The sequence below is a fragment of the Acipenser ruthenus genome, chromosome 54 (genome assembly GCF_902713425.1).
Source record: "Acipenser ruthenus chromosome 54, fAciRut3.2 maternal haplotype, whole genome shotgun sequence".
NCBI classification, from domain to species: domain Eukaryota; kingdom Metazoa; phylum Chordata; class Actinopteri; order Acipenseriformes; family Acipenseridae; genus Acipenser; species Acipenser ruthenus.
Window position 1 is genome coordinate 7,801,952 of NC_081242.1, and position 24,534 is coordinate 7,826,485.

The 24,534-nt window shown below is 40.3% G+C and overlaps 3 protein-coding genes and 1 long non-coding RNA gene across 4 annotated transcripts; 3 read left to right on the forward strand and 1 right to left on the reverse strand.

Annotated features, from left to right (window-relative positions):
• The first annotated feature begins 306 nt into the window (after positions 1-306).
• Positions 307-4,559, forward strand: LOC131723327 (uncharacterized). Its single transcript, XR_009320231.1, has 3 exons — positions 307-385; positions 3,131-3,161; positions 3,571-4,559. It is a non-coding gene; the product is annotated as an uncharacterized LOC131723327 (long non-coding RNA).
• An 856-nt stretch (positions 4,560-5,415) lies between these two features.
• LOC117966578 (histone H3) lies at positions 5,416-5,925 on the forward strand. The gene has a single exon (XM_034912920.2). The coding sequence runs from the start codon at positions 5,458-5,460 to the stop codon at positions 5,866-5,868; it is 411 nt and encodes a 136-aa protein (XP_034768811.1). The 5' UTR covers positions 5,416-5,457; the 3' UTR covers positions 5,869-5,925.
• Positions 5,926-6,825: 900 nt separating this feature from the next.
• Positions 6,826-7,567, reverse strand: LOC117398226 (histone H1-like). The gene has a single exon (XM_033997201.3). It carries the CDS (start codon positions 7,499-7,501, stop codon positions 6,881-6,883), a length of 621 nt encoding a protein of 206 aa, XP_033853092.3. The 5' UTR covers positions 7,502-7,567; the 3' UTR covers positions 6,826-6,880.
• A 448-nt stretch (positions 7,568-8,015) lies between these two features.
• Positions 8,016-23,656, forward strand: LOC131723266 (immunoglobulin superfamily member 1-like). Its single transcript, XM_059016887.1, has 9 exons — positions 8,016-8,133; positions 14,271-14,303; positions 15,588-16,379; positions 16,642-16,923; positions 18,725-18,961; positions 19,148-19,423; positions 20,291-20,392; positions 23,142-23,172; positions 23,581-23,656. Exons 1-9 carry the CDS (start codon positions 8,016-8,018, stop codon positions 23,654-23,656), a joined length of 1,947 nt encoding a protein of 648 aa, XP_058872870.1.
• The last annotated feature ends 878 nt before the right edge of the window (positions 23,657-24,534 follow it).

A 24,534-nucleotide genomic window follows, 5' to 3' on the forward strand; every position in this document is an offset into this window, starting at 1 on the left:
TACATGCGGCTTTGATTCCATTTCAAATAAATAATTATTTTCAACTTCTTAACAGCTCAAATGAAAAGCTGCTGAGTATCTTCTAAAATGTTGCTTCAGAACCCATTGGAGTTTCTACAGCAGAACAGCCATTCCAGTGATAGAGTGGCAAGCTGAAGGCTACTGTTATTGATTGAGTGTGAACAGGCCAGTGTTCTTGAGTCCCTATCAGGCCAATCAAGCTGTATAAAACTCATCAGCACATACTCACACTGTACCTTCCTTCTTTGCTTCCTTCCCTCAGTGTCCTGGCAGAGAGCTCTTTCTGCTGCTTACAGAGTCAGCTTCACTCTGATCATGTTCATTTGGCTCACTCTGCTGCTCCTCCAATACTTCAGGATCCAAGGTGAGACTCCCAGACGGCTTCTGCCTGTGCTTTCTGCAGAGTGAGCAGCACAGCCCAGTCTTTGGGGCAGATCATTCAATTAAATCATATCATATGCACATGTCACATGGCTGACATATTCAATTGCTGTATTGTAGTCAGGGCTACGTCACTTTAAGTTAATCAGACATAAGGACAAATGATTCAGGATCGAGATCTCTTTACTGGGGAGCAGAGCAGATACCACCAGTAATGGGGTAGGAAAGACAGACAATAAAATCAAGTTTTATTAAAGGTATGGTTAGGATATTTCATACAGTAAAACAATAACATAAAAAGAGAGGAGAGGTGGGTTCTCTTTATGAAAATAAAATAAAATTGTCTAGAATTAAAGTGCTATTAAACAAGCTTGCACTAGTAGCACTGTCTAAAACAATGGTTTTAAAATACAATGAAAGTCCCAGACAATGCTTCCTTTGTCCAAGTATACCAGTTTCCTTTCTCCTTTTAAAATGTACTTTTCGGTGCAAAGATTAAAAAACAGCATCAGGCAAATTTAAAATCAAACCAAAGACACATGGCAGATGGACTGCTGAGACAGCAGGCAGTGCACATCTAATAATAAATCCAATAATAAAAATAATAAAACCCAGAAAAACACAGATGCCGTTTAAAATAGCTACAGTAAAATATTTTTTTACAGAGTAGTACTTGTAACAGACTTCTTTCTGTCGCCGATTTGTATGTTACGTGGGGTAGAACTTCAGAACTACATTTCCCATCATCCGCCTGCTCACGTATGTATGATGGGGGTGATGGGAAATGTAGTTCTGAAGTTCTTCAGAAGGGTACATGTGAAGCCATCTTGGAAACAGAGCACTGTAGACTGCAATTTAATCGTGTTAAAAAAGTGGTCAGGATGTCAAAGCAAATTTAAAAAATACACACCATAAACAGTTGTAGCAACATATAGGAACATGTAACACAAACACACACACACACACCCACACAAAACAACTTGAGTTGCCATTAACCCTGTGTGTAACTGTTTCTGAGAGAGTGGTAAGAATAGGTCGGGAGAGCATTTTGTAAGCTTTTTGTTGAATGATTTGACTGTGCCTATGGTACATAATAAATAAAACACTGGTTATATGCAGCTTCCTAAGAATCTGTGTGGATTTCTTAATCAAACCATTACATTGGTGTCAGCAGCACATTGGTGTAGTAATACAAAGAATGGACAGAACTTTTATTTATGGGATAAATGGGATCTTAATGAATAAAACACTTTTTACAAAGTATTGTAAATAGATTCCAGTAAAATACTGTAAATTAACATAATGTTTCTGTAAAAAAAATAGGATTTTTATCCTCCGTGAAATTACGGAAAAGTTGCTGTCAAATTTATGCCAGAAAAGTAACTAAGTTTGTGGAATTTTGTTACAGTGTGTAACTGGCTGTGCTTGACCGGTCTGTGGCTCCCGCGGTCAGGTTCTGTCCTTGTTCCTTTATTTGGTCTTCTTCCTCTTCCTGTTTCCTTTCTCTCTCTACTATCAAGCCTTTTTAAAGCAATGCGCCGGTCGGCAAACATCAAGTTCAGTGCTGGACACTAGAGGGCAGTGCAGAGTCATAGCTTTCCCCGTAATTTAATGAATGCCCTGAGGAAATTGGTGAATAAATCAAAACTCAAAGTGCATGCAATATATAAATAATAAAACAACGTGCATATCGCAATCAAAATAATAATAATAATAATAATAATAATAATAATAATAATAATAATAATAATAATAATATCTCAGCCTTGCAACACACATCATTTACAATACACAACCAGGGCCAACGAGAGCCGTCATGGGCCTCGGGGAAGGATTGGTATGTCCCGCTGCACCCCTGCACCCCTGCACCCCATGGTACTACATCCGACTTTGTAGTATACTATAGTCTAAACCAAGCAATGATACTTGCAATCTTAGCAGTGTCTGAGGAAGATCATTTCAAACAATACAGTTTTTTTAATAATATTTTTTGAAGGAAACTTTCAACGGCGCGTAGAAGTTTCAATATCTAAATTAAAATCTGCAGCAGGATAGTTTACTCTTTCTCAAAGTAGTTATGTTTAAGTTATTTACAGTATTCCAATTTTTTTTAGGTAAGTGAATAAATATATTTTTTGTACAAAATCCACGTGTAATAGTAAGCTTACTTAACATCAAATAAACTACATTTTAATAGTGCTGCTATACACTATTTTATTTATCCCGTGCCAAAAATAAACCACTCATCTCTGCTCTTAACTAATAGCCAGTATTGATAATATATATTTGTATTTTAAGCAATCTAACTGATCATTCTCCAATTGTGTTTACCACCAGCTGAAGAAAGTACTTTATTTATTTTACACTATACAATTTTTCTAACAAACTGCTGCACTACGTTGTTTTTAGCAAATTATAGATCTTAGTAATAGAATAAATCATACTGTGGTATATATTGTGCAACTTTAGGGTTCTTTTAAAGTTTTTAAAAGTCTTCAAAAAAAATACATCAAATTGCTATGCCTTTTTTCAGCTTTTTGGTGTAGTAAAATATGAAATGCGAAAGTTCAAATCATTGTGTGAAATGAAGTGTTTGACAGCGCCTGGATACACAATCATTACACAACAGAAGCTGTGTACAACACTAATAAACGTCTTGTTCTTTATACAAGTTTGTATGGATTTGTGTTAATTGAAGGATCTGAATGTATATATTGTTCTTTTCTAGGTTCCCTGTGTTTCGCTGTTGCTGAGGCAAGGTAAGTCAGTTTTAGCCAGTAAGTGTACAGACAGGGGTCAGCCCTCCTTGTCTGCCTCTCATCATCCCTTCCAAACGTGGTACTTTCTCAATGCAATATGAGGGCATATACAGAGCTGTATAAAATTACATATACTGTATAATAATATTTCCACAATGCTGTACTGCCAAAACGGCCAAGAGACAGTTGTGCTTTCTTTAACACATAGTAAAGTATTTCGACTCTGAAAACTTTGTCATAGAAAAGACAACAGAGTGCTGTATTGAGAGACGGGATCAGTCAATTGTGACCAACCTGTGCGACCACGTTGAAATTGTAAGAGTATCTGCAGGAGAGTTAAAGCTGTTTTTGTTATTGCTGAAGTTAAACTCTGAACTCTGAACTTGTGTGTCTCTGACATCCGTCTCAGGAAAACCCTGGATCAGGATCAGGAGCAGGATCAGGAGTCATCAGAGGGAATTGAACTCAACAGCCGTGTGCCTTAGCCTGGATTCAACCGGATTAGTGCTGCACTGTCCTGATGAAGACTGGTCTGACCGGTACTATACCAGTCAGACCGGTGTCCCGACATTGAGCTGTCCCGATAAAAACTGGTCTGATTTGAATAACGTTGCACTGTCCTGATGAAGACCAGTCTGATTTGAGCAGCTTTATTCTTGAGTGTTTCCTGTTAAAAATATTCCATAGTAAATAAGCTTGCTGAGGTTGCCTGCTTTATAACAATGGCCTCTATTCATCAATATGTTGCTCCCTAAAAAACTCCCTCTTGTGAATGGATTTAGAATGATTTGAGCACGGTTTCTGAATCATCAAAGGAGTGTTTCAGTTTCCTGATAACTGTGTGATGTCATTTCACATTGTGTGATGTCATTTCATACCAGAATGTGACTGTTTTTGACATTCAATGAATTGATCTCTTCTACCACACGTTTACCTCGTCTGAAACAGTCCCTCAGCTCAAATTCAGGGGTTTTCTAAACAGCAGCATTGTGATGAATAGGAGCCGATAGACGTTTTGAAGGGGCTGCAGTTCTGCAAAATGAAACTATTTTTTTCAGCGTAATGATTGTTATTGAGGTTTTGGTCAGGCTGGTGAAGATTGTTTTGTTTTTGAGATTTTGAGATTTTCGTGTGTGACAATATTTTCTATTAAGCATATAGTGATAAGATTTGCTTCATATTAATGCAGGATAAAAATGTTCTAGAGACCTATTGATCTACTTCACTGATGTCTTAATGGGGGTGTCTGTGCTGGACACTAGAGGGCAGTGTAGAGTCATACCCTTCCCAGTAATTAATGAATGCCCTGAGGATATATCCGTGATCCTCTTAGAATCCCCCCCTTCCCACCTTCCTACAACTCAGTCAGATGAGAATGCGGGTGCAAATTTGTTTTAATTGCCACAAATACCATTTTAAATGCTTTTTATATTTTTAGCAAGCTTTTTTATTTTTTGCAATCATTTAATGGAAAAATAAAATGTGTGGTGTGTGAAAATAAAATCCATTTCATTTATGAATGAGTCATCAGTGTGTTCTATTCAAATGCACACACTCACATATATCTATACTATATACAACAAGCAAATTACTCAGAAGACGATTTTAATATCTTCTAAAACTACAAAGGTTATTTTAAGAGACACACACTTTTTCAGTAAGAGAGCATGTTATCTGTTTAATGCTAAACCGTTTCACTGTCTGATATCCCCAATTGGTTCAAATTGAAACACGAAATACTTTCTGTGAATATATTTGGTAATATTGTTTGTATTTACTGATTTCAATTGAATCTTTTTTTTTGTCTTTCTAATGACGAGGAATATTTTGTTTTCTGACGCTTTTGCTGTTAAACACAGTGTTTCTCGTTTGATTGTAACATAAAAAGTATTTTTACATGACCTTATTACATGATACTGGATTGTTAAACACAAGGTGAGAAGCGAGCTACGGGTTCTTTATAAATATGAATTAATATGGTATTTTTTTAGATTGGTTTCTTTAAAAAAACAATGAAATGTGTCTTTCAATAGAAGAGATTATTGTGAGTGAATGACAAAGCACAAAATCAGAACCTATGAGAAGGAGCGCAAACCGGGCGGGCAGAGTGACCGTTTCATAGAATGCGCGCCAAATTCAAATGATCCAATCAGTCATTGAGAATCTGGGATATAACCAATGAGGAACATAAACCCGCCCTAAGGTCTCATATCCTATCAGAGCAGCTCAGTTCCTCTATATATTCTCCGGTATCGGCTGATTGTCATTGTACAGCGTTTTACATATTGCGTTGAAGATGGCAAGAACCAAGCAGACCGCTCGTAAGTCCACCGGTGGAAAGGCGCCCAGGAAGCAGCTCGCTACCAAGGCTGCCCGAAAGAGCGCTCCTGCTACCGGCGGCGTGAAGAAACCTCATCGCTACAGACCCGGGACTGTGGCTCTGAGGGAGATCCGCCGCTATCAGAAATCCACCGAGCTGCTGATCCGCAAGCTGCCCTTCCAGCGGCTCGTCAGAGAAATCGCTCAGGATTTCAAGACTGACCTGCGCTTCCAGAGCTCCGCTGTGATGGCGCTGCAGGAGGCTAGCGAGGCTTACCTGGTCGGGCTGTTTGAGGACACCAACCTGTGTGCCATTCACGCCAAGAGAGTCACCATCATGCCCAAAGACATCCAGCTGGCCCGCCGCATCCGAGGGGAACGCGCTTAAACTGCAAAACCTTTGAAGAAAATACTGTGAAACACAAAGGCTCTTTTAAGAGCCACTCCCTTCTCTCAAAGTGCTTATTATCCAGGAACATGAAACCAACTACTTTACACGTGATGTGTTATATATATGTATGTATATTTGTTGGCGAGTAATACATTTTTGCAATTGTTATCTTACTATATTGAATTGATCCTACCAAACATGCTTTTGTTGGTTATTTACATGAATGGATAATAAAACATCACATAGAAAGCAAACCGCGTTAATTGTCACTACCTGTCTAAACACGTTGATTTTAAACCGTCTTGAAAGTGTTTAATACGGATTGCGTCCACACTACGCAGCGTTTAATACCGTGCTCGGGACCACCTCGGTGTACTCTCGAGTCCGGTTCTAATTAGATAGTGCGGTTTATCAGAACTGTTTTAGTGTATCCTCCAATATCCCAAAATGGTTTATGGTATGTTAGGACTTGCTATCAATGTGCGTTCCACAATGGGTATTCATAAAAAAAACCTGTCAGGACATCTCTGTTAAACTAATACGTAAAAAAAATAACAAGCACAACGTTAAATTAGGCGACTGTAGAAATGAAATGCGAGATAAAAGTAGGATCGGAGATGAACAATTAAGGGGACCAGACTTTGACTCAAGAAAATAAAAGCAGTTTGGTTTGTAATTAACAGCTTTTTTTATGTCTTTAATGATCTAAACATGAAGCGATACTTGAGTTTGGACAGTGAGCTGGATTAATTTGAACGTTTTAGAGTAGTGTGGACAGAGCCTAATTTTAAATTAAAATTGGTTATAATTCTTAAATAGAATTGAATAAATCTGCGCGCTTTACTTTCGTAATGTTTAGAAACGTTAAAACATCACAGGAGTGGGAAGTTTGCATATAAACACATAGACTTTATAAACATAAATATAAAGAAAATCTGCTCTTCTCATAAACGTGTGTTGGCTCTGAAAAGAGCCTTTGGGTTCATTATTTCATCGTCGCTTTGTCAGATCACTTCTTTTTCGGAGCCGCCTTCTTCGCTGCGGGTTTAGCTGCCTTGGTTACCCGTTTAGGTTTAGGCGCTGCCTTCGCTTTCTTCGGGCTCTTCTTTACGACCTTTTTAGGCTTGGCAGCCGCTTTCTTCGGGCTCTTGGGCGCCTTCTTTACAGCTTTTGGTTTCGTCGCTTTCTTAGGAGACTTCTTGGGAGTCGCTGCTTTCTTTGCCGAAACCTTTTTCGTTGTTTTCTTGACAACCGCTTTCTTTGCCGCTGGTTTCTTGGGACCTGCTGCCTTCTTCTTGGCCGCCTTCTCCTTGGCTTCAGTCGCCTTTTTGTTGAGCTTGAAGGAGCCCGAGGCGCCGGTGCCCTTGGTCTGTAGCAGGGTCTCCTTGGTCACCAGGCTCTTGAGGGCTCTATTGACGAGGGAGTTGTTCTTCTCCACATCGTAGCCGCCGGCCTGCAGGATCTTCTTGAGCGCCGCCACGGACAGCCCGCTGCGCTCCTTGGAGGCAGACACAGCCTTGACGATGAGCTCCGACACGCTGGGACACGATTTCTTGGGCTTTGCTGCGGTCTTCTTCTTGGGAGCTTTCGCCGGAACAGGCGCGACTGGTGCGGGAGCAGTTTCTGCCATTTCTAGGATTTTGAACAAAGACAAAACTATCTAATATACAAGCGAAACGCGAAACTCTTGTGTCTGTCAGAGAATGTGAGCGGAAAGGCGGAGAGCGGAACTTATCCACACGATGAGAACCGTGTAGACTCCACGTATCCCAGGCAACACACTCATTCTGAAACGTTCTGTCTTGTGTTTTCTACCCGCACAAAAGATACAATTTAATAGTGAAATGCGAACTAATATACACAAACACCCGATGGTATCAAAAGGGAAGGGTTTTGTTTACAATATAGCTCATTCCTTAACCAGGAGTTTTATTTCATTTTTAACTGAGATGACGAAAACCTCACTGCGCTTCAGCGAAACACATCAGTTCGCTCAGTACCTCGCTATATGTTTTTCAAATTAAATGGTGAAATCACTGTTTATAGTAACTGCGTACTTTGTTTCAAATCCCGGAAGGCTAGTCAAAGTCAAATGAATAAGTTTGAAACGTGAGGTTTGTAAAACTGGACATTTAATCGCCTTTATGTCGGGTGCGGTTAACACACTTCAGCTCCGTGATAATATCCAGGGCATCACTAAGCCCGCTATCCGCCGTCTGGCTCGCCGCGGAGGAGTGAAGCGAATTTCCGGGCTCGCATTCTGTACGGATTCGGAGGTTAAGGATTTTCATCGGCTACATTTGAACACAAAGGCTCTTTTCAGAGCCGCCCACAATTTTTTTTAAAGAGTTAAACCTTATTTTGCCTTGTTAAACATTTTATTACACAGTTGGTACGTGTTATTTAGGCATTTTAACTTCTATAATTACGTTTCAAAACATGTTTTCAATACCCACCGGGCAAATGTCCTCCCATTTCATACAGCTTCTGTTGTAATACAAAAATACACGCACTAAAGACCGAGTTTAAAATAGATCAAACTACTACTGATCCTTTTGTTTTATAAATACATTTCAAAATGTATAATATCAAAAGAAATCCGACCAAAGAGAACTGCGCCTTGAGACAGTATAGGATTTTTAAATTATCCTTAAATTGAAAAAAGAAAAATGCGAAATGTGTAACTTGCACCTTTGCTAAAATGAATATCTGCTTAATACTTGTATAATGATAATGAATATGTTTGTGCTTTTCATTATTATTTATTATTGCTTACTTGGAGCCACTAATAAGTTAATGTCGCTATTTATATTATGTTAATATTAAATCGCACTCTCGCAATCAAATCCGTCACGTTGCACCGCTGTTCAGTGAGTTCTATTCACAGGTAGTGTAGTGAGCAGCCGATCAGTATTACTTCTTTGCTGTTTAGACAATGTTAAGCTTTTTATTACATTATTTTATAATTTTTGAATAAAACGTAATTTTTCAACATGAAAACATTGCCTGTGCAGTTAATTATTTATTTTGCCACGACAGTGTTATACATACAATTTTGTTAAGACATTGTTTCCGATAGCGTTGCTTCTTCTACACAGAATAAAACCAGCCACTCCAGCTAATAAATGTAGAATGAATACATTGCTCAACACCGTTTTGGTGATTGATTAACTTTCCTTTCCAGCAAAAAACTCCTGTGACGGAAACGGAAGTTGGGGTGTAAATTTTTATGGTGACAACTATTGTATACAACACCAGCAGTCTCCAGTCGTCGGACATGTTTACATTTTTAAATGTTCCATTTTAAGCTCCCAGTGCGAGAAAACAAACAAACAAACAGTACATGATCTTAATCCTAATAAAGAAACGAAGTGGTAGGTATTAATATTTACAATTATTTGATCCACCCCTCAACTTCCTTTTAACTTAGCATTAACACACATCCAATGTAATTTTACAAGCATCACAACAGTGTTCAAGGAGCATTGTAAAACCTCTCCTAGAAGAGAGAATAGCAGAAACAATCCAGGAATATCGATCTTTTACAGCTCAATAGGTGCGTTATTCACAGGGGCACTACAATCTGAGCAAAACAGTTGGTTGTAAATGATTTGCCCGTGACCTAACTTATACATCTCTGTACCCATCAGTTTACTTTTCCAACGTACCTCATGGTGGAATGACACTATTGGAAGATGGTACGACGGGGATCTAAAGGACACAGTTCAGTAACATCAAAATATTACACACAAAAGACAACATTCCTCTGCCCAGTAGAGCAACCCGCCAAGAAACGGTGTTAAAACCAAGCCTCGCCCAGGACAACTGGAAGCTGCTAGAGACTGGGAAATGCTGGCAGATGTTTTTCCACCTGAGATTGGCACCACTAACCTTCGACCAGATATTGTCTTGTGGTCTGGATCAGCATGCCTTGTTCACCTGGTAGAGTTAACAGTGCCGTGGGAGGATGCTGTAGATGAGGCGTATGAGAGGAAGAAACTGAGGTATGCTCAATTAGCCTCTGAAGCGGAACAGCGAGGATGGAGAGTCTGGGTTTACCAAGTGGAGGTGGGTTGTCAAGGATTTGTGGCACACTCTACAACCCGGTTTCTCAGAAACATCGGATTCAGTGGCCAAGAGTTGCATCACATAGTGAAGAACTTATCTGAAGCAGCAGAGAAGAGCAGCAACTGGCTGTGGTTGAGACGGAAAGATTCCGGTTGGGGATCTCAAGCACAATAGAAAGAAAGAAACGCTGATGTACAGGTAAGTAAGCTGGGTTGAGTTGAGAGGGGGACGGAGGGAGGTGATGCTGGGGCACCAGAATCACCGTCAAGCCCTCTTGAAGTGTCGTGGGCTAGCCGACTAAACACAGAGGATGGAAGGTGCCCACTTGAAGACCCCAGAGATGTACCCTACTTAGCTCAATCCAGACGGTTGTCATGCTGATGCGCTGGGGAGACCGCACTGTGGTTGATCCCTGGAGCCAGCACCGCAGCCGTTGTGTGTGCTGATGCTCTTGGGAGTCAAAATAAACTGGTCCCTGGAGCCAGCATTACACTTCAGTCATCAGCACCAGGCAGAAGGGTATCTACATCATCATATGGAAGGAAACGCAAATGGATGGAGATGCAGATGGATCACATTAGTTTACTGTAAAGCTATGTCTTAGTTGGTGCTTATCTTGGCGAGTGCCGAGTTCAAATCTACTCTCATGTAATGGAAATCATCATGGTGGCAGAGTCTCAACAAGAAGTTGAATAGGAAAATGGATGTAGTTGAGATTCTGCCACAATTACTCGACTCGATGATACAAAGTATAAATGCGAGACTGCATCCGAATGTGAGCTACTAATGTGGCTTTTTATTATAATTTTATTATACTTAAAGTTGTAACCGTGTTTAATATTAGGGATAGAATGCATACTAGCAATAGAGGTCTGGAGGTCAGGTCCTTTTTCTGTTTACTGTACAAATGCTCCCTGTGAAACTCTGGACAACAAGGAAATGCATACCAGACAGATAAATGGAGAACTTAGGCTTGGGGTCCTGAGAAAGTTATACGATACTGTGCAGTACACTTAAGAACATAAGAACATAAGAACGTTTACAAACAAGAGGAGGCCATTCGGCCCATCTTGCTCGTTTGTTTGTTAGTAGCTTATTGATCCCAGAATCTCATCAAGCAGCTTCTTGAAGGATCCCAGGGTGTCAGCTTCAACAACATTACCGGGGAGTTGGTTCCAGACACTCACAATTCTCTGTGTAAAAACATGCCTCCTATTTTCTGTTCAGAATGGCCCTTTTTCTAATCTCCATTTGTGACCCCTGGTCCTTGTTCCTTTTTTCAGGTCGAAAAAGTCCTCTGGGTCGACATTGTCAATACCTTTTACAATTTTGAATGCTTGAATCAGATCACCACGTAGTCTTCTTTTTTCAAGACTGAATAGATTCAATTTTTTATCCTGTCTGCATACGACATGCCTTTTAAACCCGGGATAATTCTGGTCACTCTTCTTTGCACTCTTTCCAGAGCAGCAATATCCTTTTTGTAACGAGGTGACCAGAAATGAACACAATATTCTAGATAATGCATTGTAAAGTTTTAACATTATTTCCCTTGATTTAAATTCAACACTTTTCACAATATATCCGAGCATCTTGTTGGCCTTTTTTATAGCTTCCCCACATTGTCTAGATGAAGACTTTTCTGAGTCAACATAAACTCCTAGGTTTTTCATAGATTCCTTCTTCAATTTCAATATCTCCCATATGATATTTATAATGCACATTTTTATTGCCTGCAGGCAGTACCTTACACTTTTCTCCATTAAATGTCATTTGCCATGTGTCTGCCCAGTTCTGAATGCTGTCTAGATCATTTTGAATGACCTTTGCTGCTGCAACAGTGTTTGCCACTCCTGCTATTTTTGTGTCGTCTGCAAATTTAACAAGTTTGCTTACTATACCAGAATCTAAATCATTAATGTAGATTAGGAATAGCAGAGGACCTAATACTGATCCCTGTGGTACACCACTAGTTACCTCGCTCCATTTTGAGGTTTCTCCTCTAATCAGCACTTTCTGTTTTTTACATTTTAACCACTCCCTAATCCATGTGCATGCATTTCCTTGAATCCCTACTGTATTAAGTATGAGAATGAATCTTTTAGGTGGGACTTTGTCAAAAGCTTTCTGGAAATCTAAATAAACCATGTCGTATGCTTTGTAATTATCCATTGTCGATGTTGCATCCTCAAAAAAAATCAAGCAGGTTAGTTAGACACAATGTCATTTTTCTAAAACCATGCTGACTGTCTCCCAGGATACTGTTACCATACAGATCATTTTCCATTTTGGATCTTATTATAGTTTCGGTAAGTTTACATATAATAGAAGTCAGGCTTATTGGTCTGCAGAGAAAGGGCTGGTTTATCTCATCTTGTAGATGTGGTCAGGATTAAAATTCTACTTAGAAATCAGTTTCCGTTTCCTTCAGCCCTGTCAAGTGCCACACAACAGTTTTCTAGTTTCTTCTTTCTCTCCCCAAAATGAAGTCGCTCTGGATTCGTCTCGTCCTGCTAGTGTGTGAGTATCCCACTTATCTGTACTGCATAGAGTGCATTTTATATACTATAGTTAAAACTGAGGGGTTACTTTGGGGAATCAGCCTATTCTACTATATTACAGAGTGACGTTTAGTTTAGTTATATTTTTTTATTTATTTAATGAGTATTTTAATACCTAATAGAGGTTATTCAAGTACTGTATATCTCTGTTGGTGTCCATTGTAGTAAGAAGCAAATCAATCGTCACTGGCATGTAGGGCAGCAGTGTGGAGTAGTGGTTAGGGGCTCTGGACTCTTGACCGGAGGGCCGTGGGTTCAATCCCCAGTGGGGGACACTGCTGCTGTACCCTCGAGCAAGGTACTTTACCTAGATTGCTCCAGTAAAAACCCAACTGTATAAATGGGTAATTGTATGTAAAAATAATGTGATATCTTGTAACAATTGTAAGTCGCCCTGGATAAGGGCGTCAGCAAAGAAATTAATAATAATAATGTAGATAATTTAATTTGTTTTTCTTCATTGCTGTACCTGGTTGCTTCAAAAAGATTAATTAATCTGTTACAGTACACTCTGGGTCACTACTTCTCTCTCTCTCTCTCTCTCTCTCTCTCTCTCTCTCTCGAAATACTAAAGCAATAAGATTTGAGAAAGGACTGGTTCATTGTGTTAACTGTGCTTTACTGTACTGTGCTGTACCTATTGACAGTGCTAAGGCAGGTTAATCAGTCCCTATTGACAGTGCTAAGGCAGGTGAATCAGTCCCAATTGACATTGCTAAGGCAGGTGTTTATGTTTATGAGAAAATTGAGGTTGGTTGTGTAATAGGCAGGCTTAGTGTATTTTTATTTATTTATTTACCATTACCTACTATTTCACAATAAAAACATATTTGCTATATATATATATATATGTTAACATGTTAGTAATCTAAACTAAAGCATTAAGACTATATCAAATAATGACTGATAAGAAGAAATAATTACATTAGACTGGCTTTGCCATTTGTAGAATTTATACTTTAGCTTAAAACTTCTCACTTTATAATTAGACTTGCATGTATACGCATACACACACACTCAGCATCAGTGGTATAACTCAGGCAGTGTGTTCTCATTCTCAGACACTGTGAAAGGGTGGCGATTTTCTGTCTGCAGTTTCTGTTTTTCAGCTGCAATCCCCTTGCACAAAATGCCAGTCCTCATTCTTTCTCACTGTGGTCTCCCAGGTTAAAATGTCACTTCAGTTATACTGTAGCAAGTATACTTATTGTGTTTACAGTGTTCACAGTAGAAGCGCAGTAACAGTAGTTACTCCAGTGCTTCTGTAGTGCAAGTTTTGGCTGCGCTGTTAATAAACACAATTTTAATAGCAGCCTGAGTGTCATCTCCTTCATCTCTAAGATTGTGCATGTTGCATTTTGTTTTCCTGTCAGTAAAAGTTCATGATGGAAACAGTTTGATTGAGATCTTGAGCAGCAGGTATCAGATCAGTGAAGACACTGAGTCAGCCAATAAGAGCTGAGCGCTGAGATTACATGATGGACAGAAAAGATAAGAGAGGAAACTCAACGTTTGAGAACTGAACGGGAGATTTTAACACTTTGAGGGACAGTCAAACCTGCTAATAAATAGTGGCTATGTGAAAGAGGTCTTGAACGAGTGCAATATACACACAGTCAGAGGGCAGGGCAGAGCTGACACGCTCAGAAAGGGTCCAGGGAGCAGAGCACACCTGAACAATGTGGGAATTCACTTTGAGGAAGGGGTGCGATCGCCCCTGAGTGTGTGTCTGTGTCCATGGTAACAGTGTCCTTTTCATCGTGTTGACAGATCCCATCGGGAATGCTGAATCTCAACTGGATGGTGAGTACATCAGTGTTTATTAACGCGATGGAGAGAGGGTGATCTGTAAAGAGCTGTGCAACTATCTGTTTTCACACTGTCACATGTTTAGTATTTCACAGTCACTCGTTTGACCAACCATGTATAGACTATTACTAAAAAAAACACTGTGGACAACGGTAACAGGGTAGATCTGTGCTGACTCTCTGGCGCATGCGTGGTACTGCAGGAAGAGGGCAGAAGCCTCGTAGATCCGCCTGTCAATCATGGCAGTGACAAGGAGAGGTGGGAAGAGGGTGTGTTGGCTTTCCCTCTCTCTGAGTGGCTGAGAGGCGGGCCTTGGGGAATTGTACTGCACTTGGTTATGCATTCGGGTTGCCGTGATTGGGAATACACAGAGACGCTGACTGAGAAGGCCAGTGTAAACGTAGACCAGGCAAAAATGCCAGGACCTCCTGAAACTGACTAAGAGGTATCTTTGTATTCCTGCTAACTCAGTGCCAAGTGAGAGGGCTTTCTCTAAATCTGGAGCACCTCTCTCCAAAAGGCACTCCAGACTGAAGGAAAAACAAGTGAACATGTCCCTCTTCTTGTATTTCAACATGTAATTACAAAAATACTAAAGATAACATGAAAATTGTTAACCTTGATAAACATGTAGCTTTTGTATAATTCTATTATAGTTATTTCGTTAATGAGATATTTTTGTAAAGCAGTGCAGGGACAGTGTGAGAGTGGAGGTGTGGGGAGAGTACTGATAAGCGGGTGAACAGAACAGGAGCAGCACTTTGGAAATCCATGTCAGATTAGCCCAGTAATTAACAAATCACAAACTAAAAACCTGCAATTTTAAATAATAAAATAACTTTTAAAATATAACCTCAATCTCCCAAAATATGTGCTGGACTGGGGTCTCAACTGTAAGATTCAGATTTGACTCACTTTCATGGCAAGCTGTGAATTGCCTTGTTTTAGTTTAACGCCATAGCTGATATAGAAGTGTGAACCCTGCCAGCCCCGTGACATTCTCAGCTGCTCCTGGAGATGTTTTGGTAAAAGAGAGATAAAGAGCCAGAGAGAGAGCTGATGAGTGTCCATATAATAATCATCACTGTGACACCCAGTGAATACTGCAATCACTTCAGAAAGAGAGTCAGAAAGTTTCTGTCAAATGTTATAATAAAACATGCTGGTGTTGATCTGCTAGCTGCTTTACACTTCATTTATGGAGCCATGGCAAGTGTTCCTACTGCTGCTCTGAAAGAGAAAGATTGCAGTCATTATATAATCTTTCTATTTCTACAGAGCTGCCAAAGCCCAGACTCACCCTGGAGCCTCCATTCCTGGAGAGATTCACTGGAGAGTCAGTCACTTTGAACTGTGGGTGGCGTCCTGCTGCTCCGCCTGGTCCTCCTGGTGTACCTGGTGCTTCTGGTCTAGTTGGTCCTCGTGGTCATCCTGGTCCTGCTGGTCCTGCTGGTCCCCCTGGTCCCCCTGGTCCTCCTGGTCCCCCTGGTCCCCCTGGTTCTCCTGGTGCTCGTGCTTATTTTGGACATCGTGGTCTTCCTGGTCGTCCTGGTTTCCCTGGTCCTACTGGTCCTCCTGGTCCTCCTGGTCCTCCTGGTCCTGCTGGGCCTCCTGGTCCTCCTGGTCCTCCTGGTCTTCCTGGTCGTCCTGGTCGTCCTGGTCGTCCTGGTCATCCCAATAATATTGGAAATAGACGTTTCCCTGGTTTTCCTGGTTTCCCTGGTCCTCGTGGTTCCCCTGGTCGTGCTGGTCCTCCTGGTCCTCCTGGTCCTCCTGGTCCTCCTGGTCCCCCTGGTCCTCCTGGTCCCCCTGGTCCCCCTGGTCCCCCTGGTCCCACTGGTCCTCCTGGTCCCCCTGGGCCTCCTGGTCCTCCTGACATGAATTTTCTCTGGTACAAAGACAGCGAGGACTCTCCAGTGCTGCAGACTGCTGGCCGCAATGTAACTGGTGACAGATACACAATCCCTGCAGCAGCTGCGTCTGACCAGGGCCAGTACTGGTGTCAGGTACAAAGAGGAGATCCAGCACTCTACTCACAGTTCAGCGATCCTGTGAGATTAAACATTACTGGTGAGTTTACTGAGAGTACATAGTGCCGTGGACTGGTGTGAGTCTGCATCAGTGATCCTGTCTGTGTCTCTGTCTCTGTGTCTATCTTTGTGTGTCTACGGCACACCCTCATAGACAGATAGACAGAGACACACAGAGACACAACAATACCAATAAAACTAGTCTTACAGCTTCAAGTAAATTGGAGTCATTGCTGCTTTCAGTCTTTCCCTTCTCTATGACAAGGTAAAGTGCCCCTAATCATGTCCTCTCTCTGTTTCAGAGGCTCGTCCCAAGGCTGTCCTGACCCTGCAGCCTGCCTGGGCACAGATATTCACAGGAGAGACAGTCACTCTGAGCTGTGAGGTGGAGGGGGGCTCTGCTGGGTGGAGTTTTAAACGATACAGATATGGACATGTAAAGGCAATATGCAGTGATGAGAACAGCAAGAGGAATGGGGATCCCTGCACTATCAGAGACACTCGGTATTACCACAGTGGAGAGTACTGGTGTGAGTCTGCATCGGGACAGGAACGCAGCAATGCTGTCGCCTTAACAGTGTCCAGTAAGTCATTTCCATTCCAGAAAACCTGTAAACAGCGAGAGAGTATTGTAAACTAATGATCAGCTTGTTGATTGCAGTGAAGCTGTCTCTGGATCTCCAGTCAAAATGAATTGCTGCTGCTCACATTGCTGTTTTCAATAGCAGCTGAGGAGACCGGCTTGGCTTTAGATAGTGACACAAACGCAGCTTCTACTAACATATGCTTGTTTTTTTGTTAATAAGTGTACCGTTTATTTTGCTGCTTTCTCCACCAGTCGTGGTTCTGTTTATTTTTCTTTTTTCTTTTCTGATGCTTTGTATTCTTCATTATGATTGTTTGATTTTTTTTTCTTCAATGGTGGTTTTGCATCAGTTTCTCCACCAAAAGGATCATCCACACAGCCGCCCGCCTTCCTTTAGCAAGCGGGGTGAGATCTATCCAATTTTTTTTCCCCAATCTGCTGCTGGATTATAAGTATTTTTTTTGTGTGAATGGCCATTCCGTTTCGTTTCTTTTTAGTAAGTATATATTTTTTTTCTGACGAAGCTCGGGACTTGGACATTTATTTTTGAACTTGTTCCTTTTTCGCATTATTTTTCAGCGTGCTTTACAGAACTGCATTGTTTATTTTAGTGTTTTGTTTATTTCACCGCTGTGTGATGCTGTACGTTCAGTTTATTAATTCTGCTGCTAGCTTTAATAGTACAATTTAAAGATATACCTATTTGTTTCATTTGGGTCTATGAAATATTATCTGAGTAGCTTAAGATTGTTTCTAACCACTGGCTTCCTTCTCTGTACTGCATAGAGTGCATTTTATATACTATAGTTAAAACTGAGGGGTTACTTTGGGGAATCAGCCTATTCTACTATATTACAGAGCGACGTTTAGTTTAGTTAGATTTTTTTTATTTATTTAATGAGTATTTTAATACCTAATAGAGGGTATTCAAATACTGTATATCTCTGTTGGTGTCCATTGTAGTAAGAAGCAAATCAATCGTCACTGGCATGTAGAGAATTTAATTTGTTAGTTAGACACAATCTAATTTTTCTAAAACCATGCTGACTGTCTCCCAGGATAATGTTACAATATAGATCATTTTCCACTTTGGATCTTATTATAGTTTCGGTAAGTTTACATAGAAGTCAGGCTTATTGGTCTGCCGAGACAGGGCTGGTTTATCTCATCTTGTAGATGTGGTCAGGATTAAAATTCTACATAGAAATCAGTTTCCGTTTCCTTCAGCCCTGTCATGTGCCACACAACAGTTTTCTAGTTTCTTCTTTCTCTCCCCAAAATGAAGTCGCTCTGTATTCGTCTCTTCTTGCTAGTGTGTGAGTCTCTCTCTCTCTCTCTCTCTCTCTCTCTCTCTCTCTCTCTCTCTCTCTCTCTCTCTCTCTCTCTCTCTCTGTTTATCCGTGAGGCAGGCAGACTCGCTTTCGATATTTAAAAGTCGATTAAAAACATTCCTTTTCGACCTGGAGGCCTATTTGTAATTATTCAGTGCTTTGCTACAACTTGTTGAGAAAGGGACTATAGAAAACCAAACCGTTTGCAATCAGCATACCTAGCAATCCTATTTTTTACTGTCAAACTGCTTTTCTGCCTTCTACTCATTACAATATTATTTAAAGGGTCTTTGGTAGTAACCCATTCTGAATCTGGTAATGTCAGGTTGGCCTTTTGTTCAAAGGTGGTTTCTTATATCGGATGTTCCTGTAATAGAGGATCATAAATTTATAACATGATGAGATTTCAAAAGATAAAAAATGTGTAACACTGCTCTCAGCCCTGCTCAACTCTTTCTGTCTTTATAGATGACTGGGTGGTCCTGCAGACTCCCCCCCTGCCTTTGTTTGAGGGAGACCCTCTGAGGTGTTGGGTCCGTGAGAATCGTAAAGCTCACTGGCTCGTGCTTTACAAGAACAATGAAGAGTTACTATCCAAGACTGACACAGAGTTGATTGAGTATCGAGTCTCAAAGAGTGATGAGGAGACCTACAGGTGCAGAGTGCTGGGGCTCTCTGATTCCTTAGCAATGCTGTCAGTGAGAGGTGGGTTCATTCTAACAGCTCAGTTTTATAAACAGAGACCTGTCCAGTCCAGCTGTATTAATGAATGTCTTCATCATTTAAAATGCCCAGTCCTTCCGGGCAGCACTGTCTCTAGCTGGAAGAGGTTTCCCCTGGTTTGACTCGCCACAGACCCTCTCTGACTGTGTCCTTGTTGTCTTGTTTCAGAGCTGTTCTCCAGGGTGACTCTGACAGCCTCTCCAGGAGCCACAGTGGAGGAGGGAGAGGCTCTTAACCTGACCTGTGAGGCAGCAGTGAACAAAACCCCCCGTCCTCAACTCCACTACACCATTCTGAGAGATGGGGAGCCTGTGACAAACAGCACTGACTCTGCACTGTACAGCATAGCCAGCGCTGAGAAGAGCCACACTGGGAACTATAGCTGTGCTGTGCAAGCACAGGGAGTGTGGAGGAACAGCACAGAGATGCTAATCACAGTGGAACGTAAGATGTAAAGTCTTTTTCTAAATGACTGTCCTGGCTCTCTGAAGGGCTCTGTAACACACGGATCACGCAGTTATCATTTGAGAAGTGATGAACACTGATTTATTATCTCTACCAAAATGTAGGAGGCCCTTCTGCTTTGTTTGTTTTTAAATCCCCGAATTTGTGCCTTTGTAAACGTGAACCAATTCTCTCCCCATTTTGAAGAGATTCTTCCTAAACAGAGCAAAGAATCACCACCCTTTGCCACACAATGGATCGGTAACAAACACTGCACAGCACAGACGCTGTGTTTTTATACTTTGCAAATTCAGTGCTGTGTATTTGACATTAATTTATTTATTAATTATTTCTTAGCAGACGCCCTTATCCAGGGTGACTTACAATTACACTTACACTTACAAGATAAAATTTATTTTTACTTACAATTACCCATTTACACAGTTGGGTTTTTACTGGAGCAAAATAGGTAAAGTACCTTGCTCAAGGGTACAGTAGCAGTGTCCCCACCTGGGATTGAACCCACGACCCTCCGATCAGGGCTCTAACCACTACTCCACACTGCTGCCCATGTGTTTTAGCTTTACATGCGGCTTTGATTCCATTTCAAATAAATAATTATTTTCAACTTCTTAACAGCTCAAATGAAAAGCTGCTGAGTATCTTCTAAAATGTTGCTTCAGAACCCATTGGAGTTTCTACAGCAGAACAGCCATTCCAGTGATAGAGTGGCAAGCTGAAGGCTACTGTTATTGATTGAGTGTGAACAGGCCAGTGTTCTTGAGTCCCTATCAGGCCAATCAAGCTGTATAAAACTCATCAGCACATACTCACACTGTACCTTCCTTCTTTGCTTCCTTCCCTCAGTGTCCTGGCAGAGAGCTCTTTCTGCTGCTTACAGAGTCAGCTTCACTCTGATCATGTTCATTTGGCTCACTCTGCTGCTCCTCCAATACTTCAGGATCCAAGGTGAGACTCCCAGACGGCTTCTGCCTGTGCTTTCTGCAGAGTGAGCAGCACAGCCCAGTCTTTGGGGCAGATCATTCAATTAAATCATATCATATGCACATGTCACATGGCTGACATATTCAATTGCTGTATTGTAGTCAGGGCTACGTCACTTTAAGTTAATCAGACATAAGGACAAATGATTCAGGATCGAGATCTCTTTACTGGGGAGCAGAGCAGATACCACCAGTAATGGGGTAGGAAAGACAGACAATAAAATCAAGTTTTATTACAGGTATGGTTAGGATATTTCATACAGTAAAACAATAACATAAAAAGAGAGGAGAGGTGGGTTCTCTTTATGAAAATAAAATAAAATTGTCTAGAATTAAAGTGCTATTAAACAAGCTTGCACTAGTAGCACTGTCTAAAACAATGGTTTTAAAATACAATGAAAGTCCCAGACAATGCTTCCTTTGTCCAAGTATACCAGTTTCCTTTCTCCTTTTAAAATGTACTTTTCGGTGCAAAGATTAAAAAACAGCATCAGGCAAATTTAAAATCAAACCAAAGACACATGGCAGGTGGACTGCTGAGACAGCAGGCAGTACACATCTAATAATAAATCCAATAATAAAAATAATAAAACCCAGTAAAACACAGTTGCCGTTTAAAATAGCTACAGTAAAATATTTTTTTACAGAGTAGTACTTGTAACAGACTTCTTTCTGTCGCCGATTTGTATGTTACGTGGGGTAGAACTTCAGAACTACATTTCCCATCATCCGCCTGCTCACGTATGTATGATGGGGGTGATGGGAAATGTAGTTCTGAAGTTCTTCAGAAGGGTACATGTGAAGCCATCTTGGAAACAGAGCACTGTAGACTGCAATTTAATCGTGTTAAAAAAAGTGGTCAGGATGTCAAAGTAAATTTAAAAAATACACACCTTAAACAGTTGTAGCAACATATAGGAACATGTAACACAAACACACACACACACACCCACACAAAACAACTTGAGTTGCCATTAACCCTGTGTGTAACTGTTTCTGAGAGAGTGGTAAGAATAGGTCGGGAGAGCATTTTGTAAGCTTTTTGTTGAATGATTTGACTGTGCCTATGGTACATAATAAATAAAACACTGGTTATATGCAGCTTCCTAAGAATCTGTGTGGATTTCTTAATCAAACCATTACATTGGTGTCAGCAGCACATTGGTGTAGTAATACAAAGAATGGACAGAACTTTTATTTATGGGATAAATGGGATCTTAATGAATAAAACACTTTTTACAAAGTATTGTAAATAGATTCCAGTAAAATACTGTAAATTAACATAATGTTTCTGTAAAAAAAATAGGATTTTTATCCTCCGTGAAATTACGGAAAAGTTGCTGTCAAATTTATGCCAGAAAAGTAACTAAGTTTGTGGAATTTTGTTACAGTGTGTAACTGGCTGTGCTTGACCGGTCTGTGGCTCCCGCGGTCAGGTTCTGTCCTTGTTCCTTTATTTGGTCTTCTTCCTCTTCCTGTTTCCTTTCTCTCTCTACTATCAAGCCTTTTTAAAGCAATGCGCCGGTCGGCAAACATCAAGTTCAGTGCTGGACACTAGAGGGCAGTGCAGAGTCATAGCTTTCCCCGTAATTTAATGAATGCCCTGAGGAAATTGGTGAATAAATCAAAACTCAAAGTGCATGCAATATATAAATAATAAAACAACGTGCATATCGCAATCAAAATAATAATAATAATAATAATAATAATAATAATAATAATAATAATAATAATAATAATAATATCTCAGCCTTGCAACACACATCATTTACAATACACAACCAGGGCCAACGAGAGCCGTCATGGGCCTCGGGGAAGGATTGGTATGTCCCGCTGCACCCCTGCACCCCTGCACCCCATGGTACTACATCCGACTTTGTAGTATACTATAGTCTAAACCAAGCAATGATACTTGCAATCTTAGCAGTGTCTGAGGAAGATCATTTCAAACAATACAGTTTTTTTAATAATATTTTTTGAAGGAAACTTTCAACGGCGCGTAGAAGTTTCAATATCTAAATTAAAATCTGCAGCAGGATAGTTTACTCTTTCTCAAAGTAGTTATGTTTAAGTTATTTACAGTATTCCAATTTTTTTTAGGTAAGTGAATAAATATATTTTTTGTACAAAATCCACGTGTAATAGTAAGCTTACTTAACATCAAATAAACTACATTTTAATAGTGCTGCTATACACTATTTTATTTATCCCGTGCCAAAAATAAACCACTCATCTCTGCTCTTAACTAATAGCCAGTATTGATAATATATATTTGTATTTTAAGCAATCTAACTGATCATTCTCCAATTGTGTTTACCACCAGCTGAAGAAAGTACTTTATTTATTTTACACTATACAATTTTTCTAACAAACTGCTGCACTACGTTGTTTTTAGCAAATTATAGATCTTAGTAATAGAATAAATCATACTGTGGTATATATTGTGCAACTTTAGGGTTCTTTTAAAGTTTTTAAAAGTCTTCAAAAAAAATACATCAAATTGCTATGCCTTTTTTCAGCTTTTTGGTGTAGTAAAATATGAAATGCGAAAGTTCAAATCATTGTGTGAAATGAAGTGTTTGACAGCGCCTGGATACACAATCATTACACAACAGAAGCTGTGTACAACACTAATAAACGTCTTGTTCTTTATACAAGTTTGTATGGATTTGTGTTAATTGAAGGATCTGAATGTATATATTGTTCTTTTCTAGGTTCCCTGTGTTTCGCTGTTGCTGAGGCAAGGTAAGTCAGTTTTAGCCAGTAAGTGTACAGACGGGGTCAGCCCTCCTTGTCTGCCTCTCATCATCCCTTCCAAACGTGGTACTTTCTCAATGCAATATGAGGGCATATACAGAGCTGTATAAAATTACATATACTGTATAATAATATTTCCACAATGCTGTACTGCCAAAACGGCCAAGAGACAGTTGTGCTTTCTTTAACACATAGTAAAGTATTTGGACTCTGAAAACTTTGCCATAGAAAAGACAACAGAGTGCTGTATTGAGAGACGGGATCGGTCAATTGTGACCAACCTGTGCGACCACGTTGAAATTGTAGGAGTATCTGCAGGAGAGTTATAGCTGTTTTTGTTATTGCTGAAGTTAAACTCTGAACTCTGAACTTGTGTGTCTCTGACATCCGTCTCAGGAAAACCCCGGATCAGGATCAGGAGCAGGATCAGGAGTCATCAGAGGGAATTGAACTCACCAGCCGTGTGCCTTAGCCTGGATTCAACCGGATTAGTGTTGCACTGTCCTGATGAAGACTGGTCTGACCGGTACTATACCAGTCAGACCGGTGTCCCGACATTGAGCTGTCTCGATAAAAACTGGTCTGATTTGAATAACGTTGCACTGTCCTGATGAAGACCAGTCTGATTTGAGCAGCTTTATTCTTGAGTGTTTCCTGTTAAAAATATTCCATAGTAAATAAGCTTGCTGAGGTTGCCTGCTTTATAACAATGGCCTCTATTCATCAATATGTTGCTCCCTAAAAAACTCCCTCTTGTGAATGGATTTAGAATGATTTGAGCACGGTTTCTGAATCATCAAAGGAGTGTTTCAGTTTCCTGATAACTGTGTGATGTCATTTCACATTGTGTGATGTCATTTCATACCAGAATGTGACTGTTTTTGACATTCAATGAATTGATCTCTTCTACCACACGTTTACCTCGTCTGAAACAGTCCCTCAGCTCAAATTCAGGGGTTTTCTAAACAGCAGCATTGTGATGAATAGGAGCCGATAGACGTTTTGAAGGGGCTGCAGTTCTGCAAAATGAAACTATTTTTTTCAGCGTAATGATTGTTATTGAGGTTTTGGTCAGGCTGGTGAAGATTGTTTTGTTTTTGAGATTTTGAGATTTTCGTGTGTGACAATATTTTCTATTAAGCATATAGTGATAAGATTTGCTTCATATTAATGCAGGATAAAAATGTTCTAGAGACCTATTGATCTACTTCACTGATGTCTTAATGGGGGTGTCTGTGCTGGACACTAGAGGGCAGTGTAGAGTCATACCCTTCCCAGTAATTAATGAATGCCCTGAGGATATATCCGTGATCCTCTTAGAATCCCCCCCTCCCCACCTTCCTACAACTC